The following is a 21,541-nucleotide window of genomic DNA, read 5'->3' as shown; positions in this document are numbered from 1 at the left end:
TCTTCACTAGCTAACAATCTTCTAAAAGTATACTTTACCAGCCTAAACTTCAACATAGCTCTTCAGTGTCCTTTCATTTTTTTTTATTTTAGAATATAAGATAGCCACACAACTACAGAATTCAGTTTTTGAAATGCATGGCTTTCTAGGAGTCTCAAATATTGCAGCAACCAAAGAAACAAACTAGAAAAATGGATCAACACAACGCAAGGAGTAGATGTGTTACCAAAGCTTCCCAGAACCAAATGTCTTTTGGTGTAAGTGAATATTGAAACAATGACTGGTTGTGAGCTATCTTTACCAACATGGCAAGCATAGCAGACTGTCTTATTGATTGCAATACGTTTCCGAGCCTGCCCCTGGCTAAGCTTTGTCACATCACTGCTAGCCTGAACTACTGCACTTTGTACAGGTAAGGCAACGCGCAGGGGGATGGGGGTGGGCGAAGGGAATAAACAGCCTTCACAATGCCAGCTTGATACTATTTCACTTTTCTGCGACGACGTCCTTGGCGTTACAGTTAGCATTAGACACGGCTTCTGCAGGGTAGTTGATGGCTAATTTCGGCTGCTCGATACACGTATAGCTCGACTTTAAACGAAACAGCAAAACAACGCATAGTGGAGGAAGGGGAGGGGCACAACAAGAATGTCTTAATTTTGCCTCTGCCATATGGGTTTGCCTATGTCATGGGCAGAGTTTCATACGCACCTCCCCTCAACGCTTCCAACCGTTCCAAATGTGTCGAAGCACGTCAAAGCGTACTCCGACACGCCTAGACCGCCCAGCCATGCGGAGGGTACGAATGCAGCAGCTCCGATGAGCCAGGTGGCGGATACACTTAGCCAACTTAGCGCAGCTACGCGCGGGCAGCGGGTAACCGAACAAATAAAAGGCACCGGCAGGCGTACGCCCATATCGAGCTCAAAACACACCGCAAAAAAGTTTGTCGAGAGCGACGCGGCCTCCTCTCTTTTACCGATCGTCATTCCTTATCGTGCCTCGAGGGGGGTAAACAAGCCGCCGTCGGAGGGGAGCCACTCGCCAGGAAAGTGTTCTCACATTTGACTGTTTGCCAAGCGGTCATCAACGTCTAGCGAGTACTCTCCAACAGATCACTTCGAAGAACGTAGGCGGGACGGTGCTGCAGTTTCGCACGAGACGCGCTTCGGCGGCCAGGAAATGAACAAGGGCAAAGTCGGCATTATCGGCAGGCAAGTTTCGGTCCCAGAACGCTCGCGCGCGGGGCGGTTTCGTCAGGCCATTTGATGAGCACGTCGCGCGTGTTGCTACGAGCATCGAACACATCACTGCCGCTCCAACAACCGTTGCTTGCTGTAAATGCGGATGCTATCGTCCTGAACGATAGCCCCGATTCAAAACTTCATTATTTCACTGAGACTGACCTAATGGCAGCACAACAGATGCGAATCGTACCTGGCATTTAAACGGTGGAGAAAAATAGTGTAGCAACAGAAGATCAACAACCAACTGTCGCACGACCGAGATTAGCACAGTATCGTAACGACACGTGTGAGACGTTAGATACCGTACTTCTATATATATATGTGTATTTGTGTGTCCGTATATGTGGCTCCCAAAGAGAAAAAGAACAAGCCGCCTACATCCCGCGTTGCCTAATAGTGAAACTTACTAGTGAAACTTTAGTACTAAAGTTACCTGTTGTTTACAGCGGCCTAATCGGCCGAAGCTGGGCAATGCTATTCGCCGGCGCTGGTTACACCGTGGACCTCTTCGATGTAGACGACAAGAAAGTGGACGAAGCACTCTGCGACATAGAGGCACAGCTCGTTAACCTCGAAAAGAAGGGCCTGCTACGCGGAACCCTTACCTCGAAGCAGCAGCACCAGCTAATCAGGAAATGCTCTACCCTGGCCGAGTGCGTCAAAGGCGCCATTCATGTTCAGGCAAGCTTATGTGTGTTGCTCCTTAGCTGCATGCATTTAGCCGCGTGGAATAGTAACTTTCCGTGTACCGTGGCACAGCATGACAGGGTGCTCGGGTTTGTTATGCAGGAGAATTTCAGCGGTGAGAGGGGCGAAGTAACTGGAAGCATAGTTTCCTACAAACTCTGACTGGAAAGAGGAGCGTGACGATGATGATGATAACATGAATCTTCGGCAGAGGACTTAACATGGAGCTTAGCCTTGCATTCAGATGAATATGTGCTTATGCAAGAAATTCACAGTGACATGTAGCGTATAGGGACTTTGTCAGAAGTTCCATATGACCATTTCATATGAAGGTGCCTCTATTGACCCTTTTCGTGACGATCCCGTGGGCGCTGCCATGTTTGATCACGTGGTGATGCGTCCATTGCTTGCCTCAACCGCCTCCTTTGCCTCTGCGTTTCCAATGGGTGTGTATGATATGGGTGCGGCTTGGCACACTTCTGTTTCGGGAGGTGTCGTAGACGGTAACTGGGTGGACAACACGAAGCTTTGGCCGCAGCTTCAGAGAACGTGCAAAAGCGCTTTGGAAGCTAATTAAGCCATGTCCGTGGCGTGAGCAGCGTATATGGTGCAACGTTTTAAAAGCGAGGCTAAATATGTATTCTATAAACTTTCCACTCATGAATTGAATCAGAATTAGTCTGTTTTGCTCTTCGTTATTTATTTGGCAAATATTTTGAAGCAGCGGCCTGTCGCATTTCTGATTCGGTAAATTTCCTTGGTGCAGTTACTGTCTATTGCTCGTGTGTGTGCTCAGCTCCAATAGATTTATTCTTGCTGCATGCAAGGCTTGAAACGTAGCCATTTTGTACATTGTAATACCTTGTAGCAAAGATGTATTATCGCTAGTAACTTGCTTACACTTGTGGACCGTCACGAAACATTCAGCTTCGACTATTCATGCGCTATTGGTGTAGTCCGTCATTTGTTATGCATATGTGGTGCGCATACATTAAGTGTGCGCCCATTCACCTATTGACATGTTGGCGATAGAGTGGGCATAAGATTCCATGCCAGTTGCGGTAGATGTGTGTAGATACTGTATGCAAAACGTACTATGACAGGAAGCGGCGCTACTCCCTTTGTCATTGTTTAACGAGCGGTACTCACTCTAGCTGACGTTCCGGGGCTGAAGCACTTTCTTTGCAAGTTAGCAATACAACACTGACAGATGAGCAAATTTCTGTATCCTCGAAGGAAACTGCACATCTTGAAGTGCCAGTAAGTAACACGTACGGACAGTTGCAGCAACGGTCCGCAAACTTGGCTACACCGATTCATTCTGTTTCTTAATATTTCAGTCACTATTTTTGCAGCCAACTACTGCACACGTCTTAAATCCACGATTCAATCCAGAATGATTGGAGCACAGTGCGTTAGCGAAAATTCAGTTGCATTTCCGACAGCTGGTAGCACAGAAGCAACGTGGAAGCAGTAATGGTTTTGTATTTGTGTGCAGTTGCCGAGCCGACATGTGGTGTGCCGCCGAAAGCACTATCTCATTTCTCTAGAAGTGCTCCACGAAAAGGGTCAATAGCTGCACCATGGTCACTGTGATGATACACTACACAAGCCTAAGGTGCATTAATGACAGTCATGCGTGTGCCGGCAATACTTTTTACAGGGATGTATTTCTGACAGCTTAACAATGCATGCAATTTGCAGTTCAAGTTGCAGTTTCACATTTTTGAAACACCTGCACTGCAGTCAAGTGCAATGTGGCACAGGTGTTCTTAAGCACCTATACCACTATAACTTAAAGCTGACAATGCAAAGAATTCACACGCACACAACTTCCGTTACTTAAGAATATCAAAAACTCCTTTTCTCATTACAGGAATGTGTCTTCGAAAATGTAGAGCTCAAACAAAAGGTTTTTCTGGAAATGGACACGCTAGTGAACGACCACACTGTACTTTGCAGCTCAACGAGTTGCTTTCCTCCATCAGCATTCACCAAAGATTTGAAGCACAGGAGCCAGGCCATTGTTGGCCATCCGGTATGCCTAGCATTATCTGATTTTATCTGCCCTGTACCACTATTGAAAAACATGTAAGTAAAAAAAAATGTATTATGGTCTCTTCTTATACGTAAATCTTCACTTTGGCAGTACCAGTTCACCGATGAGTGCTGTGTTTAGCCACTTAGTTTACTGATGAGACAGGTTAGGTGGGGATGTCAATGTTAAAGCTTAACCACTGCAACTTCTCTAAATTAGAATGGGCATGCCATTCTTATATGTGATAACGGTAAATGCAGCTGGTGCATTGGTGGAAACAAGCCACTTACATGACAGGGATAAATAAGTGTGCACATTGTTTCTTTCTTTCCCCATGACCCCGTTTTCCTCTCTACTTTTTAGTATGGCTACACTCTAAGAAAAGTTTACACCCTTTGGAGTGCCCCTTCTGCCACACAACAATCGTCATCTGCCTTGAAGCATTTCCTTTCTTGAAAACGCCGCGCCTGCTACTTTCCTGTCGGGAATGCTATCATGCTGATAACGCGCATGCCGTTCGTTACTTGAAAGTACCGGGCTCGCAGCGTTAAAGAAAGGAAACTCATCAAGGCAGATGACGATTATTGTCGTGTGTCAGAAGGGGCACTCCAAAGGGTGTAAGCTTTTCTTAGAATGTATGCTCTGCCAAGGTAGCTCCACTAATTACTGCTGTCCGAAAATGAATATGACAATTTGACTTGGGATGTAAGGCTTCCTTGAATAGTGTTAGCTTCTGTAGAAATCCTGTGCCATTTCAGGTGAATCCCCCTTACTATGTCCCACTGGTGGAAATAGTGCCGGCTCCCTGGACCAGCCCCGACGTTGCCATCAGGACTCGTGCCCTGATGAAGGAGATAGGCCAGAAGCCAGTGCTACTGAAGAAAGAAGTGGAAGGCTTCGTGCTCAACCGCATTCAATATGCCATTCTAAATGAATGCTGGAGACTCATTCAGGCAAGCCATGTCCTTATATAATTTTCTGACAACACTGCTTCAGTGATCTCTGGTGTCATATTATGCAACAGTCCTAATGCACTAAGTGGCCATTCCTGCAAATAACAGCAGCAATCAAGCCGCTGATAAAAAGTAAAAAATAGATGAGAGAAACAATTGTTCACAAGCTCCAGGGGCTGGTTTCAGAGCCAATCAGGTGTTCAGTGCAAATTGCAGAAGTGAATAAATCAACATATACACACACAGGCAGTCAAGAATGAAATGCTGTCACTACGTTAAGCAATTCCATGTTGGAAATACAGTATTTGCAAGTCTGTGACGAGATACAATGGTCACATAATGCAGCCACAGCAGTTGTCGAAGTATGCAAATCTCTATATACTTTGTAATCCATGACTGCGGATGTCAAAAAGTTGTGGTTCAGTTGCTTTCAAGGAACACCAGCACAGAGGCGCAGTGCAGCCACTGAATTGCTGCTAGACATCTACACAGTGTCACATGACCAATACCAGAATGACGAATCCCCTTTCGGTGGTTACGAGACCTGTGCAAGTTGGCTCGAGTGTGCATCTGGTTCCAGGCATGTCGAAGTCGAATTCTAAAAGGCAGGCATTCTGCTTAGAGTAGCACCAAAAGTCTTTACAAGAACATAGCATTCTGTGCACATAGAATTAGTTACATCAGGCGTAATCAACAACTGGGCACTACAGTCCAGTGTAGTTGTGATGGCTGTGTCCAGTATGTTTTAGAAGTTGCAAATGCTTCACTAACCCTAGAGCATGCCCACACTTATGCCCACACTTAACTTATGCCATGCAGTCATTGTGGTTCTTGATTTTTCTCAGTACTACTTTTGCATCCGTGAGCGACTGGGTATGATGAAAGAATCTTGTGGGCAGGCACATTTGCATTTATTTGTACATAATGTTGAAGTGCATTAAAGCATTTTACAACATACATTGAAATAGCATGGAAGCATGCTGGATGTTGCAAATTTGCCCCTCCCCATTTGTTCTGCACTAATATATGGCACAGGTGTGCCTAGTGCAAGTAAGCAGAGACCCTTTCCACCAATGTGCTTGGTTCTAATGCAGGATGGTGTGGTTGACACTGCTGATATGGACACCGTGATGTCAGAAGGACTTGGCATGCGCTATGCATTCCTTGGACCCCTGGAGACTGCACACCTTAATGCTGCGGGTGGGTGGTTTGTGCCAATCCCAAGGCGTAAAACTGTTTCTGACATGCCATATAGCAGACCTGCCAACATTAAAATTCGAAAAACGCAACAGTGGAAGCCAAAAAAATGTAACAATTTGGCAAAGAACAGTAAAAGTTATTTGACTTTTATTATTTGACCATTTCTTAAACGTTTGCAAATTTTGTTCTGTAAGGATGCTGTGAAACAGCGACTCTGCTCTATATTGTCGCAGCTACAATAATCTGTGTGCAATTGGAAATGTTTATGAAGTTTATTATTGAAATATTCATGTAATAGCTGTTGCAGACTCTGTTGCTACATCTTAGATTGGTTCTATCAGTTGATGTCACTGCTGCGCGGGTAGGTTGGTATAATCAATTGGTCCAAAAAAATTGGGCCACATATAACCACTCAACAACATGTCCTATATTGAAATTGGTTTTGCCTCAAACTATATGTAAATGAAAAATCATATTTGTGTCAATATGACAATTGTAGTTGAGCGCTCAAAATCTGGCATTTATGTTGACAGGCATGCATGCAGATACAATGAACAAAAGTATTGCTTTGGATGGACAATTTGTTTGTCATCTTGAATGTGTAACACATTTGTTCTGTCAGCCAACAGTTACGATTCCTTGCAGCAGAATAATAAACAAATGTCATGCTGAGAGCACATGTGCATCTGCCCTGATGATGCCAGTGGTCCTCAAGGTATTTTTGTTGAACTTCATCTTTTTGAGGCAGAGTTAAGGGGAATGCCTAGACTAGCTATGTTGTGGGTTTTACCAGTAACATACAGCGTGGGGTACTTGCCCTTCCACAGCCCTATTCTTATAGTAGAATCTTTTTACCCTCACTTTCCTGCTTCATCGAAAGGGTTGAGCCAAATAGTAGCGGTTAAAGGAAGAGAGAGTTGGTAGATGAAGTTGGGTGCTGCTAACCATATTTGTCCTTCAGTCCAATAATGACTATACTACTCACAGCACCCTTTCCCGCAAGTGAAATTTGTCTACTGCTTAAGAGCTGTTCATTAGAAAAGCAATCTGTGATTAGTAAGATGTTGGCTGGACTTTTTTTTTTGACAAACCGAGTTTTATTTTCAACTTGCATGGTATTTTAATTGCTTGCAGAAATGGGATGAAATGCATGGCGCAAATAATAGACAAGCTTTAAACGAGATCATGAAGATGCTATCAGTCTAGCCAAGAAAGGCATCAAACCAGTTTGGTGCAATTGGTACCATTTACAATGAATTACACATTTGCAAGTTCCGTCGAAAGTTATCATTAGCACTAGGTCAAGTGTTGAATAGGTTTCTTGCTGATGGCTATCGGTGCTGGCTAGCAAACTGGATTCAGTGTACCTGTTCTTACTGCACTATGCAACACAGTGCTTGCCTGTTATTTACAAACATGCAACGTTTTTATCAACAAGATTCTGCGTCACTTACATGCTTACACCATCTCTCTACTTAGCATGTCTATAACAGAAGTTGCGGTTTAGTGACACAGCGTCAACATGGGCCAAACAGCACCAAACACAAGTGCGCTTTTATAGCATCTCGTTTTATCAAGCAGAAGAAATGCTCTGGCAGTCATACTTGTCCTCTTTACAGAGGGTTAACTTCCGACATATCTTGATTCTAGGGATGCTGGAGTATGCCGAGAAGTATGCGAAGGGCATTGTGAAAGTGTCCAAGACCTTTGGCCCACTGCCTACCTATGATGGCCCAACCCTCGCCAAAGTCAATGCGGAGCTATTGGAGAAAGTGCCCCTCAAGGACCTCCAGAAGAGGCGGCAGTGGAGAGACACAAAGCTGGCTGAACTTGCTAAACTCAAGAAGCAGCCCTAGGCACACTTGTAGCCCTTCACTTCCTTCATGCAAAAGGAAACGTGGTGTGAAAGTGCACCGTGTTGAATAGTTCAAAGATATAATAAATCAAATATTTCAACTTCTTTGTGAATTTCTTGACATACAATGAAGACACGCAGGCTGCAAATTTAATTATTTCAACCCACTTATCACAATACCAGTTTAAATATATCGAATATAACAATGAGCAGCCAATGCACTGTAAACTTTTGTATGTGTTCTATGGTAAAAAAGTGCTTACTACAATGCTTCCATGCCATTGGTTATAACAAACGTGGCTAAGGGTGTGTCCAAAGGAAAAAAAAAATTGGCAAAATCCTCAGGAGAGAGAGAGAAAAAAAGACACCTTTCTTTCACCTTTTCACTGAAGGCAGTGGAGGTGTGAAGAGAGATGCAATGAAAGCGGGGTGCGCCGCACAAAGGTGAGTGTGGTGAAGTGGCTTGCAATTTTTTTTATTTTGCAGAATTTCGCTTTTCTTTCTTCTTTGATAGACACAAGAAACCCAGTAGTCAGATTTGTTATAGCCAATACGGCACTTACTATAATGCTATTGTAGTAGGCAGCTTATTTTACCATAGAACACACACAAAAGTTAACAGCGCAGCAGCTGCTCATTGTTACATTCGAGTTTACATACTGTTATAACTAGTAATGCCATAAGTGGGTTTGATTGCACAGTCAAACCTCAATATAACGAAATTCTCGATATAATGAAGTATAACTTCATAACTTCTTGTCCATACACAATTTCAATATATGAACGAAATTTCACTGCCGTCGAGAATGAATACCGATACAAAAAATTGACAGTCACTTTAGCTCACACTCTCACGAGACCTTCATTAAATTAATTGACACTCTATTTTGAGCGTGTTGTTACTATTACGTGGATACGACTCCCACCACAGGTTGTGGGTTCGAGTGTCTTAATGAACTCTATCTTAATTGTGCCTTAATTAACAACTAAGGTCATGGGTTTGCCGCCCATGAAAGGCTGAGGATTCGACCCCCAATTTTGGTGCCATAATGCAGGACGGTCCAATTTTCTACCTATGAGCCATCTAAGGCTTTTGCCTTAATAAATCTAATTCTGCAGATGGTTGAATTACAAGCGGCTACTTGCCAATGCACCTCAAGTTGTGCGCCCCCAAGGGCGACCACTGAAGCAGAGCGCGTTAAGTTCTGTATGTAAGTGTGAAGAGATCCTATAGCGCTCCAAGCACTTTATGCTTTAGGTGCGAGGGTGAGCCGAGGAGGATGGTGGCTTGGTAAGCACCATTTTACTGTGTGGAAAAGGGGAGTGGAGCAAGTTGGTGCACGTCTCCTTTTCTAGTGTGGCAGTGCATGGCTGTCAGTGTGGCTGCACGCATACGCAGCTCACACACACTGTTTTAAAGCTAATCTGCCACATGTGCAGAGTTGGCATGCTGAGATGGTGTGGTTCAGTAATGGAGGTTACGTGATATCGAGTTTCGGAGAGGTGTTGAAGCGCAAGGCAGATGAAGCATTCGCTCCCTGCTGCCGGTGCTTTTCGTGATAGTGCCGTTCCACTGCAGGCAATGTCATCAGCCACAGGGGCGAGGTAAAGTGCAGGTGCGGTCGTCTTCGCTTCTCACCGCCGTTGTGAAGATACCATCGACACGGCATGAAACAGTTATGTTTCGTCGCCGACTGCTATTGAACAAAATGATTCTTTTGTCATTCAAGTTTGCTTTTTCGAAGTGCCCGATAACTAGAATTTTTGGCCCTTTCCCTGTAAGAAAAATCCATCGACTGTACTTGCATAAAAGGTCAAAAGGCAGATTTTACAGACTTTGTTACATCGAGCTTGAGCTTTACTTTCTGTCTAATTAAAATGTTTGTTGCTCCTGATTTTTTCATGCAACTCTGCTATAACAATAAGATTTTCTTGGCACTTCATATGGTTATAAGGGGGTTTGAGTGTAGCACAAGGCCACTAGCGCAACCTTATGCCATGGAAGCTACATTAAAACTGGCACGACAGTACAGACACTCAGAACTTTAGGTGCCTAGGTGCCAATTAGTACACCTTAAGGGGGGACGCGGCCCTTGAAAACCGAAAAATAGCGAAAAAGTCGATTTTTGAAAAACCATATTTTTGGTTTGTATGTCTCATAAACTACCTGTTCTGTAATTATCAGCACCTAATTCAACCGTAAAGTACCAAAAATAACGCTACTTTTGAGGCCACCGCGGCCCAAAAAACGCGCAAATGCCGAAATGAAGTCAAACTTCGCGGGCGCGCCATTCCCGGCCCATGCGGCCTGCCCGCGCCATCTTGGTGTCGTTTTGACCGTGGATTCTTTGTCTATATTTTGCCGCCTTGCAAAATGGCATCGTCGGCGCGGTTGAGACGCTATTGGCGTTTTCCTGCGATGTGATGCGGAGCGCTGATTGGCCGGAGCAGTGCATTCAAATCTCGCGGGCTAAGGCACGCCTGCCATTGGCTGCTGCGCGGGCAGCGGCTGCTGCTCAAATCTCGCGGGCTAAAGCGCGCCTGCCATTGGCTGCTGCGCGGGCGGCGGCGGCTGCTCCCTTTGTTGCCGCGCTCGCGTCGTTGTTGCCCCTTGCTCTGTCGGCCTCAACATGAGCTTGCGCGCTGCTCATCGCCTTGCGCTATCTTTTAGATTATTTGTTCAGCTTTTCTTTTTTCGCTAGTTCTTCGCTGCACGCGATGCCGGCAAAGCCCAAGACAGTGCAGATGTTCGGTGCACGGGAGCGCGATATGCGTCTTGTACGAGCATCGAACTTCCTATCTCTCGCAGCGAGTGCCGACTGCGTAGACGCTTTTCAGCGGCGGAACTGTGCTTTCGGCTGTCGCCAGTCGAAAATCCGACACACTGAGTGTGCCTGGAGCCGCAAGAGCTAATTAGAAGCTCCGCAGGAGCTTTCTAATAAAGAAACACATGTGTTCAACTTTAAGGCCTGTTTTCTCGGAATGGATTTTTTCGCTAGTAGTGGTGCTGGGGAAGGCGATATCTCAAGAACCGCTCTTCAGATTTGTATGCCGTTTTTTTTATTCTGTTCCTGAATGACTTTGCCAGGGGGTAACAGGCTTCTTTTTTTGAAAGCTGGTGCAGTTAATTTATAATAAGCAATTAATTTTTGATGGATGTGGTCATTACTGGCTACATCAAATTCAAAGTTGTCTTAAAAATTTTTGGAGGGGAAATTAAAGAAAAGGGCTCTTTAGCCCCCTGGGATATCTATCAAGGGATCATCACAGTGAATTTCAGCTTCCTACGATGTCCTGGCATTTCTCCAGGCTCTTCCTCAGGCATATACATGAATCACCTAGTTAGACCTCAATAACTCTGGAACTAATAAACATATCTTCATGAAACTTTGCAGTTCCTCATAGTTCAGTGGTGTGAACGTACCCTGAAAGTTTCATCTGGATATCTTAAAAAATAAGAAAGTTCGGTCTCCAGGGTAGCCTCCCCCCTTAAGATGCTTTGTGTATGCATGTCTTCTGAGCATATATGGCAAGGAAAAAGGTTTCTGGCACATGAAGACATGGTGAGTGCACACAAAAAATGGGTGCCCACCGTATGGCACGAAGCACAAGCTTCTAGGATTGCACCGAAATAATGTGTTCGAACTAATGGTACTGCCAACATGCAATGGGTTTCAGCAATTAGATTCCTACACAATAATATGCATTGGTGAGCTAGTTGGAGACTTCCACATGATTCCTGTAACACAGCAGAGCTTCTAGTACAGTTCGTCTGTTCAATGGCCCAAACCAAGTTGTGTGAAGGGGGCAGAAAAGACAACAGCATGATCAGTTGTTCTATAGACAAGTTTTTTTTTCTTCTTTTTAATACATGCCAATCCCTGTTTAGCGCTTGCCTCCAACCCTGGGTGCCTTCACCTGCACAGGCTTGGTAGCTTTCTGCTTCTGGGCGGCCTTCTGGAGCTGCAGCAAAACGATGGGGCACTCGTCAACCATCTTGGCAACTTTGCGTGCAGACCCACCAAATGCATCTAAGGTGCCATTATTCTTGCACTATAATAAGCAAAAACTGCCATCCATTATAAATACAGTAGCCTATCGATGTTTTGACCTCAACGGCACTGACAGAATTATCTTAAGACTGACAACACTGGGGGGTCAGGTGCATACTTGCTGACCAAGTTTGAATTATCCAGCGTGGGCCATTGCAAGTTCAATATAATGAAAGGCTTGGCTCAGAGAAATGTATAAGCGCTGGCTGGGGCCCTTAGTTGGGATCAAATTAACCAAAAATTTAATGAACAAAACTCTACAAGATTAGTGCTATATTAACTTCTAGAACACTTAATTACATCAGTTTTCCTGTGATCAGATGGTCTCGAAGCTGAGAGAATAGATGGTGATGCCACATCAGAAGTTTAACATCGGCTTCCCATGATGTCATGGATTTTTGTATGCAAAAAAGAGTGTACATGCACAACATTGCATTGATTATTTTCACACCAAGAAAATGTGAACTTTCTTTAGTACTCCGCTAATCACGGTTTATTACGTGCTCCTCTGCAACGTCTCTAAAGAAAGCACGGACACTTTGAACAGACAGGTGTCAAAGACTGGCTCTATCACCAATAAAGGAAGACATAAAAGGCTGCATTCTTTTGTGAATAAAGTGCACCATGACATGAACTTTTGCCTACTGCAAACATATCTAAACTCGTTTAGTGCTCACAAGGGTGCGCATAGGAAGGATGCCGCTGTGCATGCGGTTCCATTGTTTTTTTTTTTTTTTACACTCTTGAAAACTAATTGCCTCTGGTTGGCGATAAGATGAAGATTAGCGGAAGTTTGGCACACGTTTTGCTTTTTTGATGGGCACACCAGTCTTCTTTAGTGCGCGCACCTACGCAGTTCGATTAAGCCATGGACGTAAATGTTAACGTAAGGTGAGAGTTGCGAAATATTCTCGTGTGCGCATTTTCAAAGCCTTGAACTATGTGTATAACAGTGCATCAAATTTCTAATTCTTATAAGTTTATTTCCTTTTTTATTGTTATTCGTGAATGAAGAGTACATATATACCAATGCAAAATATATTTTTCTCACTTTACGGTCGCCCTAGAAAAATTATGGCAATTTTCTTTCGAAACAAGTCCCTAAGAAGAAGTGGAATCTGCAATAAAAAAAAAATCGACCCCTCAAAGGGTTAACCAGTGTCCTTCCATGCTGCGTGCCCTGTCCTTCTCTAACTTCTTTTAATACTATTGAATTCTGCAATAGTTACAGCACTACTGGGCACTGGTCTGACTTGATCACAGCCTTCTCAAGAGACATCGCCAAGGAAATTGTGAATGACACAAAAGAAAGCAGTTCCTATTGAAAACAGTTGTGGCCATCAGCAAGACATAAGACATGGACTAGTACTCACAGGTGTAGCAGCAGACTTCTTTTGTGCTTTCTGTGCCCTCTGCTTTTCCTTGGCCGCCCTGGAGTGAACAAAAGACAAGCACGCAAGTGATGAACTTGCAGCTGGGCTGCTCTTGTTAAAATTTGCATAAAAGATGCATTAACCCTGAGGTGGCCAAGACAAGTCTTATCCCCATGTTCATTAAGCAGGCCTCGACTAGAATCTTTTCCTTTACTCCACACAGATGAGCACAGCAGTGGCCTTTACACTTGCGCGACACTCCTCAGCGAGTCCTATTACTTGGCATCTACTTATGAACTCAAGCAATTCAATAATGTGTAGGAACTTTTTCTCCACACCCCAAAAATATGTGAGGGATGAGCCTGAATCATCTTGCTGCTTAAGGCATACCACTGCTGACCTATGACAATGGTGGCCTCTGAGTCAACAAGAAGGGGTAAAAATGAAAATGAATTGCCACAAGATAAGATTCCTGATGACCAACAGCCTCATTATGGCTTGAAATCCATAATTACACAGAAAAAAAGTTGGCTTGAACTTAGTTTTTTTTTTTCTTCCTTGAATCATTCTGCTATGCACAAAGCTCAGAGATTCAAATGCAATACTCTAAGCGCATGGCTGCTGGTGCTCTTTGCACCAATAGTTTGCTGAAAGTGAAATGAAGGTGAGAGCCTTTGTGATGCATTTTGACTGTATTTGGACCCCCAGTGATCATACAGCAGGCATTACCAAATCCTGACTGGGAGCTTACCACTGTCATTGAAAAGTGTAGCCACTTCATTCTATCAATGCTATACCTATGAGGCAGAAAGTTGTAATAAAGAAGCTTGAGAAGAAGTTAAGGAACATGAAAAAAAAAAAAAAAAGAAGCGGTGGAACGAAAAACTTAGGTGTAACGTTAAGAGACCGGAAGCAGTAGTGGGCCAGTCAGTTTAGGATTTAGAGCAATTTTTGGAGCATGAAAAATGTCGTTCTGTAGCACCTCTGGAGCAGCCACACCAGCATTTTGGAACGAATTCAGAGCAGAAAAAATCTGTCTTTTTGGAACACTTGGAGTAGTACAGCAGTAATCTACAGCCATTTGGTGAAGCTTCCTATTACTGTACAATCGGTAAGTGCTGCTCACCAGTAAAGCAAGACACAAAGTCAACAGCGACCAATTAAGCTTGCCTTCCCACGAACGGTATACCATGCATGGTACGTTGCAAATATATTTAATTAGGTAGGCAAGGAAAGGAATTTCATAAATTAAATAAAATTTTGTAGGCTAACCAGACCAAAGACACGCGCCTGGGCGCAAGACAGACATAAAATTACAAATGAGCTTGAACAATTTGGATAATCAGGCACAAGACAAAAAGTGATGCCAAATCTCTTATGTGCGTTCCAAATGACAGGTGTGATTTGTTATGCTTTACTGCACCAGACAAAATGTGTATTACACCCAACACCTATGCTAGAAGCTCGACAAGACTATGCGTCTCTGAAAGGCACCAAGATTAGATGCCTTTGTACTGTGTGTCACAAAGATGGCAATGGCGGTAGTGAACAATGTTTGTACCATCCCGTACACTCACTTTCGTTGTGAGGCAGTTTGTCGGCTTCCTGTGTGTCGTGTGGCCTCTGTGAATAGATGAGAGTCGATTCGGCGTAAAACCGTAACTTTTGTCGCCTATCCCCAGCCGACCTTTTGACCGCATTGCCTTTTACTACTCCGAAGGGCTTAAATCGTCACAGGCACATCCGACATGTCTCTGAAGGTTTGCCAGTACAATTATTAGGTGTATCAGCGCTTGTAATGTGACAGGAGACTTCTGGTGCACGTGTGTACAATTAAGGAATACACAGGAATACATGACTATTGCCTCTTCCAACTTTTGGCGTGCTTCGCCGAAATACTTCACATATGCTTCACCACGTAACCTTGCTGTATTGAGGCGAGGCTGACTTCTGGAACAAGCATTATGGAACCTATCTTGCTTTCCGAGCTTCGAAGCCATGGGCGAGGAGTATAAAGACGGATTGACGCCATTGCTAATAGCAGCAAATTGTTTTAATGAAAAGCTCCGATCAACAAGAAGCTTGGTATTGAACGTCGGAGTAGGTAGGCCTAGGGTTGTCACAGTGGTGGCTACGGCTGCCAGTGAATCTGGTGCGAGCATGCCTGTTCGAGGCGGCAAGATAATCAAAACGGCAGTGGCAGTGGCTTCGGTCAATGCCGTTTTAGACCCGCGGTTATGGCAGAAAGTTGGGAAAATTGGACGATGAGGGGTTTTTGCATCCAAAATGTCAGTGATTCTGATAAACTGACTCAATAGGGTACCGTGGCTGTGGCGCAAAGGATTCTGAATTATCAGGCATGTCCAAATGGTCAGGAATCCGGAAAATCAGTTGACTGTAATTGCATAACTCTACTGAAAACATTGCATTGCCGTGAAAACATGGAAATACCGAACTTTTGCGCAGTTCGTGCAAATGGCACTTGAGTGGGTGCAGCCTGATGCAGGCAAGTCGAATTTTAGCAAAATGGCACAAATGGCACAGTTGGACCACCAATGCATGAACAAAGCAGTGGGGATCAGAGAGCTAACAGAGATAGTCAATATTCTAGTTGACATTGTTGTGTCAGGCGATTCCTCGAAACAAAGGAGGCTTTACCGGCAGACATGCAGCTGCCACGTGTGCTTATCATACCTCACTATTTACTTCAAGACAATGTTGCCCTCCGACGACAGTGAAGGCCAGTCTCCCTATCCCGACAGATTGACCATCATGAAGAGGCCACTAATTGATGACAGGGTCTTTGTCAAAGACTCCCGGGGAAAGGACGTCAATGGTGGATTCACAATTTGCCACGTGGTTGCCTCGTATTGAGGAACGTTAGCAAGAAGAGAGCTGGCAACGGTGGTACGTTGGAGACAGGAGATGGTGAACAGTTCAGCATTTGTGATTGGCCAGTGAAATTTTCTCACTGAGTGAAAGAGGGAAATAAACGGCATAAAAAGCACATCTGGACAGCTGTGAAGAGATTCTCAGGCATGCAGACTCTAGCATGTAGTGTGCTCTGATAGTTGGAGCCGTGTTTGTACAACTGGACCATGCAGTTTTGAATATAAACCTTTTTCTGTTCTCTTAAACGTCGCTCAGGACGTTTCTTTCTCTTGGCACCTGGCACCATCCATGGAACATTTGTGGCTGCACGGTCCCCCGACTTCGTAACATTAAGAGGGAAAAAGATGGAGCTGGGTAGGCCATGTAATGCGTATGGCAGATAACTAGTGGACCATTAGAGTTACAGAATGGGTGCCAAGGGAAGCGCAGTTGAGGAAGGCAGAAAATTAGGTGGGGTGATGAAATTAGCTAGTGCAAGAGAGGGCTAAGTGGATATCGCTGGGAGAGGCTTTCGTCCTGCAGTGGACATAAAAATAGGCTGTTGATGATCACTGGGCACTTACCAACGGTGCAAAGAGCATTGACTGCCATGCACTCCGGGTATTGCGTTTCATTCACTGAGCACAAGATACCAACACAGGCGATGGATGTCATTAGCCTATGCCAGTGGCCAGAATGCTCATCGCTTCAATGAGGAATATTAAATTGTGGGGTTTTACATGCCAAAACCACTTTCTGATTATGAAGCATGCCGTAGTGGGACTCCGGAAATTTCGACCACCTGGGGTTCTTTAACATGCACCTAAATCTAAGTACACGGGTGTTTTCGCATTTCGCCCCCATCGAAATGCAGCCGCCGTGGCTGGGATTCGATCACACGACCTCGTGCTCAGCAGCCCAACCCCATAGTTCAATGAGAAATTGTGCACAATGTTAAGTCACATAGAAGTGAGAAATTATTACCAAACACAAGCAGCTGAGAATATGGCACTTGGAAATGTGCCCACTGCACAACCATGTTTCAAACACATTCGTATTTACTAGTTAACACAAATGTAGTGTGATATGTGATGTCCAATATTCAACAACATTCTATAAGATTACTGGTGCTTACTCTAGGGAAGAAAAAAAAAAAAAAAGAAACAACAGGGACAAGATATGTGTTCCCTCCTATGAAAGAGCACACATAGCACAGAAAGATGCAACTTGGACAACAATTACCTTCACAGACCTCTAAGAGAGCAGAGTGTACAGCTTATGAATACTGCTGGCATAGCTACAGATAAACATGAAGCTCTACTTCTTGGGCAAAATTTTAGCGCAAGTGATGTTCTTGTGTGAAGGTTTCACATCTTGAAGCAAGTGTAGAATTCAAAATAGCACAGCTACTACAACAATATTTGCCTTTCTTTCCTGTTCTGTAGTCACATGATACATGAACTGTTATAACTCACGACACTGACATTACTATTATTGGCTCAGACAGCAATTATGCCAGTTCCTTACTTTCTGTTCGCGAAGACCACGTTCCCGATCATTCACATTGGGCGATGGCGCCTTCACTAGACGCCGTCTACCTAACGCATGGGAAAAGACGAAACATGCGAGCAGGCACGTGCCCTGTCGGCCTGACTTGTTGAACACATTGACGGCGGGCAAAACGCCGTTAAGCAGGTGACCGTCTGCCGCCGTATCGAGGCGTTGGGCACGTCAAAGGAAAGTAATGACGGGCCGAGAGCAAGGTCCAGTCCTCCTCAACAGACGAACTTTGAAGGTTTACGTCTAGAACTCACCGGATGGCCTGCTCGCGCTGCGCCTTGCGCACTTCGGGCTTCATGTTCCGCCGAGCCATGATGTCGTTAAGGCTGGCGCCGACGATGGCACGCTGAAACTTTGCCGTGCGCTTGGTGCGCCTCTTCGTCGTCTCCTCCTCGATGCCCTTCTTGTGCTTGCGCCGGTAGAGCACAGTCCACGTCACCTTACGCGGGTTCCGCTTCATCATGTGCGACGCCTCGCATTTGGCGTTCAAGAAGTGAAACGTCTGGAACAGGCAAAAAGAGGGAAAGTCGCGAGGAATCCAAAACGCCAGTGCTTCACCACAGCAGCACGTCGTTTGGCGCTCGTGTGAGCGCCCTTCAAATGGTCTTGCGAGAAAGCGGTGGACTGATTGCTTAAAGATACCCAAAGCACTAAAACGGTTCTGCACCTACGTATTCAAAAGTCAGTACAGATAAAACCGACGGCTTCCAGAAAAAAAATACAAAGCTGATCGCATGCGCTCACAGTACATCACTAATGCTGCGCGAAGCTGTCGCTTCACGATTGCACACCAATAAACTTGGCGACAAAATCAAGCGGGTTATAATTGTGTCGCGGTGAGAAACCAATAAATAGCCAATACAACGTAAGTGCACCATTTACGCAGTATTTGAACGACCAACCTAAAGCATGCCAGCGCTCTACTCACTTTGCCATCGGTCTTGACCATCCGCTTCCCATGGCCAGGGTAAATTTTATACCCGCTGAACGAGCACAATCCGATCCTGAAACGCAAGAAGGCATCCTAATTAGCCGTAACAAATTAATCACCTACTGCGATGGGCTGTCAATAATAAATATTTCAAGGATTAGAAAACGTTCCTGTTACTCACTTCATCCTCGCTGCCTTGCGGGAACTCAAAAGAACAGCATCGCAGAAACGTCAGCAAAACAATAAATTAATTTAAAAATAACAAATCAAGAATCACATAGCATATAATACTAAACAATTTATTAAATTATTTATTTGCAACTTTATAAATTATTGTTTTCTAAAGAACTGATTTTGCGCGGACCAGTTTTTGGCGGAAGTTTCAAAATGGCGGAAAATGGTATGAAGTTTTGAGATTTCTGTGACGTTTTTGTTTCGTTTTGCTGTTTTGTACTTGTATTGGATCCCCGTGACCATTTGCCATGGTGTACGAATAGTGCGGGCGTCGAAAAGCGTCGTTTTAGAGTTGGCAAATTGGCTGCCGTCGATTCTGTGCGGAATTGAAGCACACTGCGAGCTGTATCGATCGGTCCAACGAGCTCGCAAGTGGCCGTCGTTAGCTCTATCGCCACGCTTACTCATTCATTGTGGCACACATTGTCTATTAAACCGACGGGAATATAATCGTACGACATCCCTGCGCCGTAATATAAATGAATACACATGTTTTCCTTCTTGAAAATTGAGCAATATTGCAGTAAAGGCGACTCAGAGCCCGCAGTGCGTTTCAGCGTTGCCGTGTCGCTTCGGTAACGCACACATGCTCTGCCGCATCATGTGCTTACGCACGTGCGCACAGATGTACAACCGAGCACATTTAATTGTGTCGCGCCGCTTTGGCTGCGTTAATGCATCTTCAAGACTAGTCAGCTTTGCTAAACAGCTCCGAAACGCACTTTCTGCCAGTTTCGCACAGCACTATAACGTAGTGGTACGGTTTCTAGCGTCAAAGTAGCGTTATTAAACTGCTCGTTGCCTTTCGTAGCTGCGACCTAGAAGCCGACGTGACTATGCCATATCTTTGACGATGGGTAGCAAGATTATTTTACGAGCGGGTCGTGAATGTTTCAGACGATCCGCACGTTTTGGATATGTCCAATCGAGGTCTCAAAAAACTCGAAAAAAGGGATGGCGTCGGTATCGAAAAGGTATTTCTGGACCACAACGAGCTTTCCAAGTTGGATAACATTGACTGCTTCCTTGACGTCCAAAAAGTAAGTATGCTCTTACGTTTGATTTGGTGGGAGGCCGCTCGCGGGAAACGGCGCACGCGGGTTGTTCGAGAAGGTTAAAAACAGCGCGAAAGAGAGAAGATAGCGACGTACTTGTTGGCATTGTTTTTTCGATTTATTCACCGCCCCCGCTCTGTTCTTATCTTGAGCGATACCCTTGACGTATGTGATTACGGTTTGCTTGTTGGCCTGCTGGTTGTGGTGCTTTTGGTGTAGGCCAAATTAAGTACTCGTAAAATAGTACTTGTATGCTAATACAAGCAAACGGACAGACTTCTGTTACGTCTTGCATTAGACATTTACAAATCTGTATATGTCACATGTTGCATCAGAAAATCGTTATTTGTACTATTCGGGACCCATAGCAGCTGCATAAAAAATAGGAGTTCTTTAGTAGATCTGATGTGATGCTTCGGCCCATTTGAACTGCATTGTTCAGGCATGAGTGTCAATGCATAGTGGATTGCAAATCATCGCAAGTGAACATGCAGCATTGTGCGTTGTTCCACTATGTTTCTGTTATTTAACCTTTATAATGCCGTTGTATTCTCCAGTTCACCTTGATAGTAACCGAAGAAGCCAGCGATCATCGCCACATAGAATATGACAAGCTATGTACGTTTAGTTTCTTGTGCATTCTAAGTGTAAATTATTTGCCATTTTTTAATTCGCAACAGTCTTAAGCAGGCATGGAAAAAAAGACAGATACATGGTCCAAACACTGCACTTTTAGCTGCCCCCTCTATCATTACCAATATTACTTGGGCCATCTGCCACCATGCAGTTTTGACATGCTGCTAAAACACTCAAATGTAGGTGATGCATTTCATTCTATCCAAACTGATTGTTTCTGACAGCTATTGCTGTCTGAGTACTATTGTCTCCATCTTCTTCAGTTGGTTTGCATTTCCATTCTCGTTGCTATTGTGGTATGCCTTGTATCTTGTGCATCTTACATAAATAACATTTCTTGTATGACCATTGTTCTTTCTTACGATATGTATTGGCCACATATGACACATTCATGTTACTCATAGTATAATACGATGTTCCTTGCGCCTATGTATATTTTTTGTTATCATTTGCTCTGTACAGTTTTCCACTTTTACTTCTTGTTTTGCATCTTGTGTCATTATTTGATACTTGTTCCTATACTATTTATGCTGTTTTCTGTCCCCCTTATTAAATGCCCTTCTGGGCTATGTAAGGTATCTTGAATAAATAAATAAGTGCCCATTTGAACTGGCAGACGGTAATAGTGACGTAGGGAAATGTCCGAGGAAATGTGAATGTCTGTCCCACATATATTTGTAGACAAGTGTGAGGGTCCTCCCCATATATGTATATCTGTTGACAAGGCTGTGGACACTTTGTAGGCTGAGCAGTGGCAAAGACTGCATCCGCTCTGGCAGAGTACATGGTGCAGACCTGCCAGACTCTATGAAATTACCACAGTGTGACGGATTTTTGAAGTTAGTTTTA

At 44.3% G+C, this 21,541-nt stretch overlaps 3 protein-coding genes across 3 annotated transcripts in view; 2 read left to right on the top strand and 1 right to left on the bottom strand.

The window, feature by feature from the left end:
• Nucleotides 1-998: 998 nt before the first annotated feature.
• Nucleotides 999-8,081, top strand: Had1 (beta Hydroxy acid dehydrogenase 1). The gene is made up of 6 exons (XM_075696747.1): nt 999-1,214; nt 1,694-1,928; nt 3,811-3,972; nt 4,731-4,925; nt 6,020-6,125; nt 7,776-8,081. The coding sequence occupies exons 1-6, from the start codon at nt 1,183-1,185 to the stop codon at nt 7,979-7,981; spliced, it is 936 nt and encodes a 311-aa protein (XP_075552862.1). The 5' UTR covers nt 999-1,182; the 3' UTR covers nt 7,982-8,081.
• Nucleotides 8,082-11,808: 3,727 nt separating this feature from the next.
• On the bottom strand, nt 11,809-18,993 carry RpL24 (ribosomal protein L24). Its single transcript, XM_075696750.1, has 5 exons — nt 18,949-18,993; nt 18,765-18,840; nt 18,091-18,338; nt 13,406-13,463; nt 11,809-11,943 (listed from the first exon to the last, which is right to left on the bottom strand). The coding sequence occupies exons 1-5, from the start codon at nt 18,951-18,953 to the stop codon at nt 11,866-11,868; spliced, it is 465 nt and encodes a 154-aa protein (XP_075552865.1). The 5' UTR covers nt 18,954-18,993; the 3' UTR covers nt 11,809-11,865.
• Nucleotides 18,994-19,152: 159 nt separating this feature from the next.
• The window catches only part of Cep97 (centrosomal protein 97kDa), a 166,072-nt gene continuing 163,683 nt past the window's right edge, over nt 19,153-21,541 (top strand). Inside the window, exons 1-2 of the mRNA XM_075696746.1 lie at nt 19,153-19,167; nt 19,899-20,041. Coding sequence (XP_075552861.1) covers nt 19,155-19,167; nt 19,899-20,041 — 156 coding nt within the window. The 5' untranslated portion in view covers nt 19,153-19,154. The remainder of the gene's footprint in view (nt 19,168-19,898; nt 20,042-21,541) is intronic.

The sequence above is a fragment of the Dermacentor variabilis genome, chromosome 6, assembly GCF_050947875.1.
Source record: "Dermacentor variabilis isolate Ectoservices chromosome 6, ASM5094787v1, whole genome shotgun sequence".
Classification (NCBI taxonomy): domain Eukaryota; kingdom Metazoa; phylum Arthropoda; class Arachnida; order Ixodida; family Ixodidae; genus Dermacentor; species Dermacentor variabilis.
Note: the sequence above shows the minus strand (reverse complement) of the source record. Positions and strands in the feature narration are given on the sequence as shown.

What these genes read in the sequence shown, in the direction of transcription:
- Had1 (XM_075696747.1), top strand. Translation starts at nt 1,183, where the DNA reads ATGAACAAGGGCAAAGTCGGCATTATCGGCAG. An exon ending in AATGCTGGAGACTCATTCAG is followed by an intron (nt 4,926 to 6,019) that starts GCAAGCCATGTC and finishes GTTCTAATGCAG; the next exon opens with GATGGTGTGGTTGACACTGC. An exon ending in TGCACACCTTAATGCTGCGG is followed by an intron (nt 6,126 to 7,775) that starts GTGGGTGGTTTG and finishes TCTTGATTCTAG; the next exon opens with GGATGCTGGAGTATGCCGAG.
- RpL24 (XM_075696750.1), bottom strand. An exon ending in TGGTCAAGACCGATGGCAAA is followed by an intron (nt 18,339 to 18,764) that starts GTGAGTAGAGCG and finishes TGCCTGTTCCAG; the next exon opens with ACGTTTCACTTCTTGAACGC. An exon ending in AGAAGTCTGCTGCTACACCT is followed by an intron (nt 11,944 to 13,405) that starts GTGAGTACTAGT and finishes GTTTTGCTGCAG; the next exon opens with CTCCAGAAGGCCGCCCAGAA.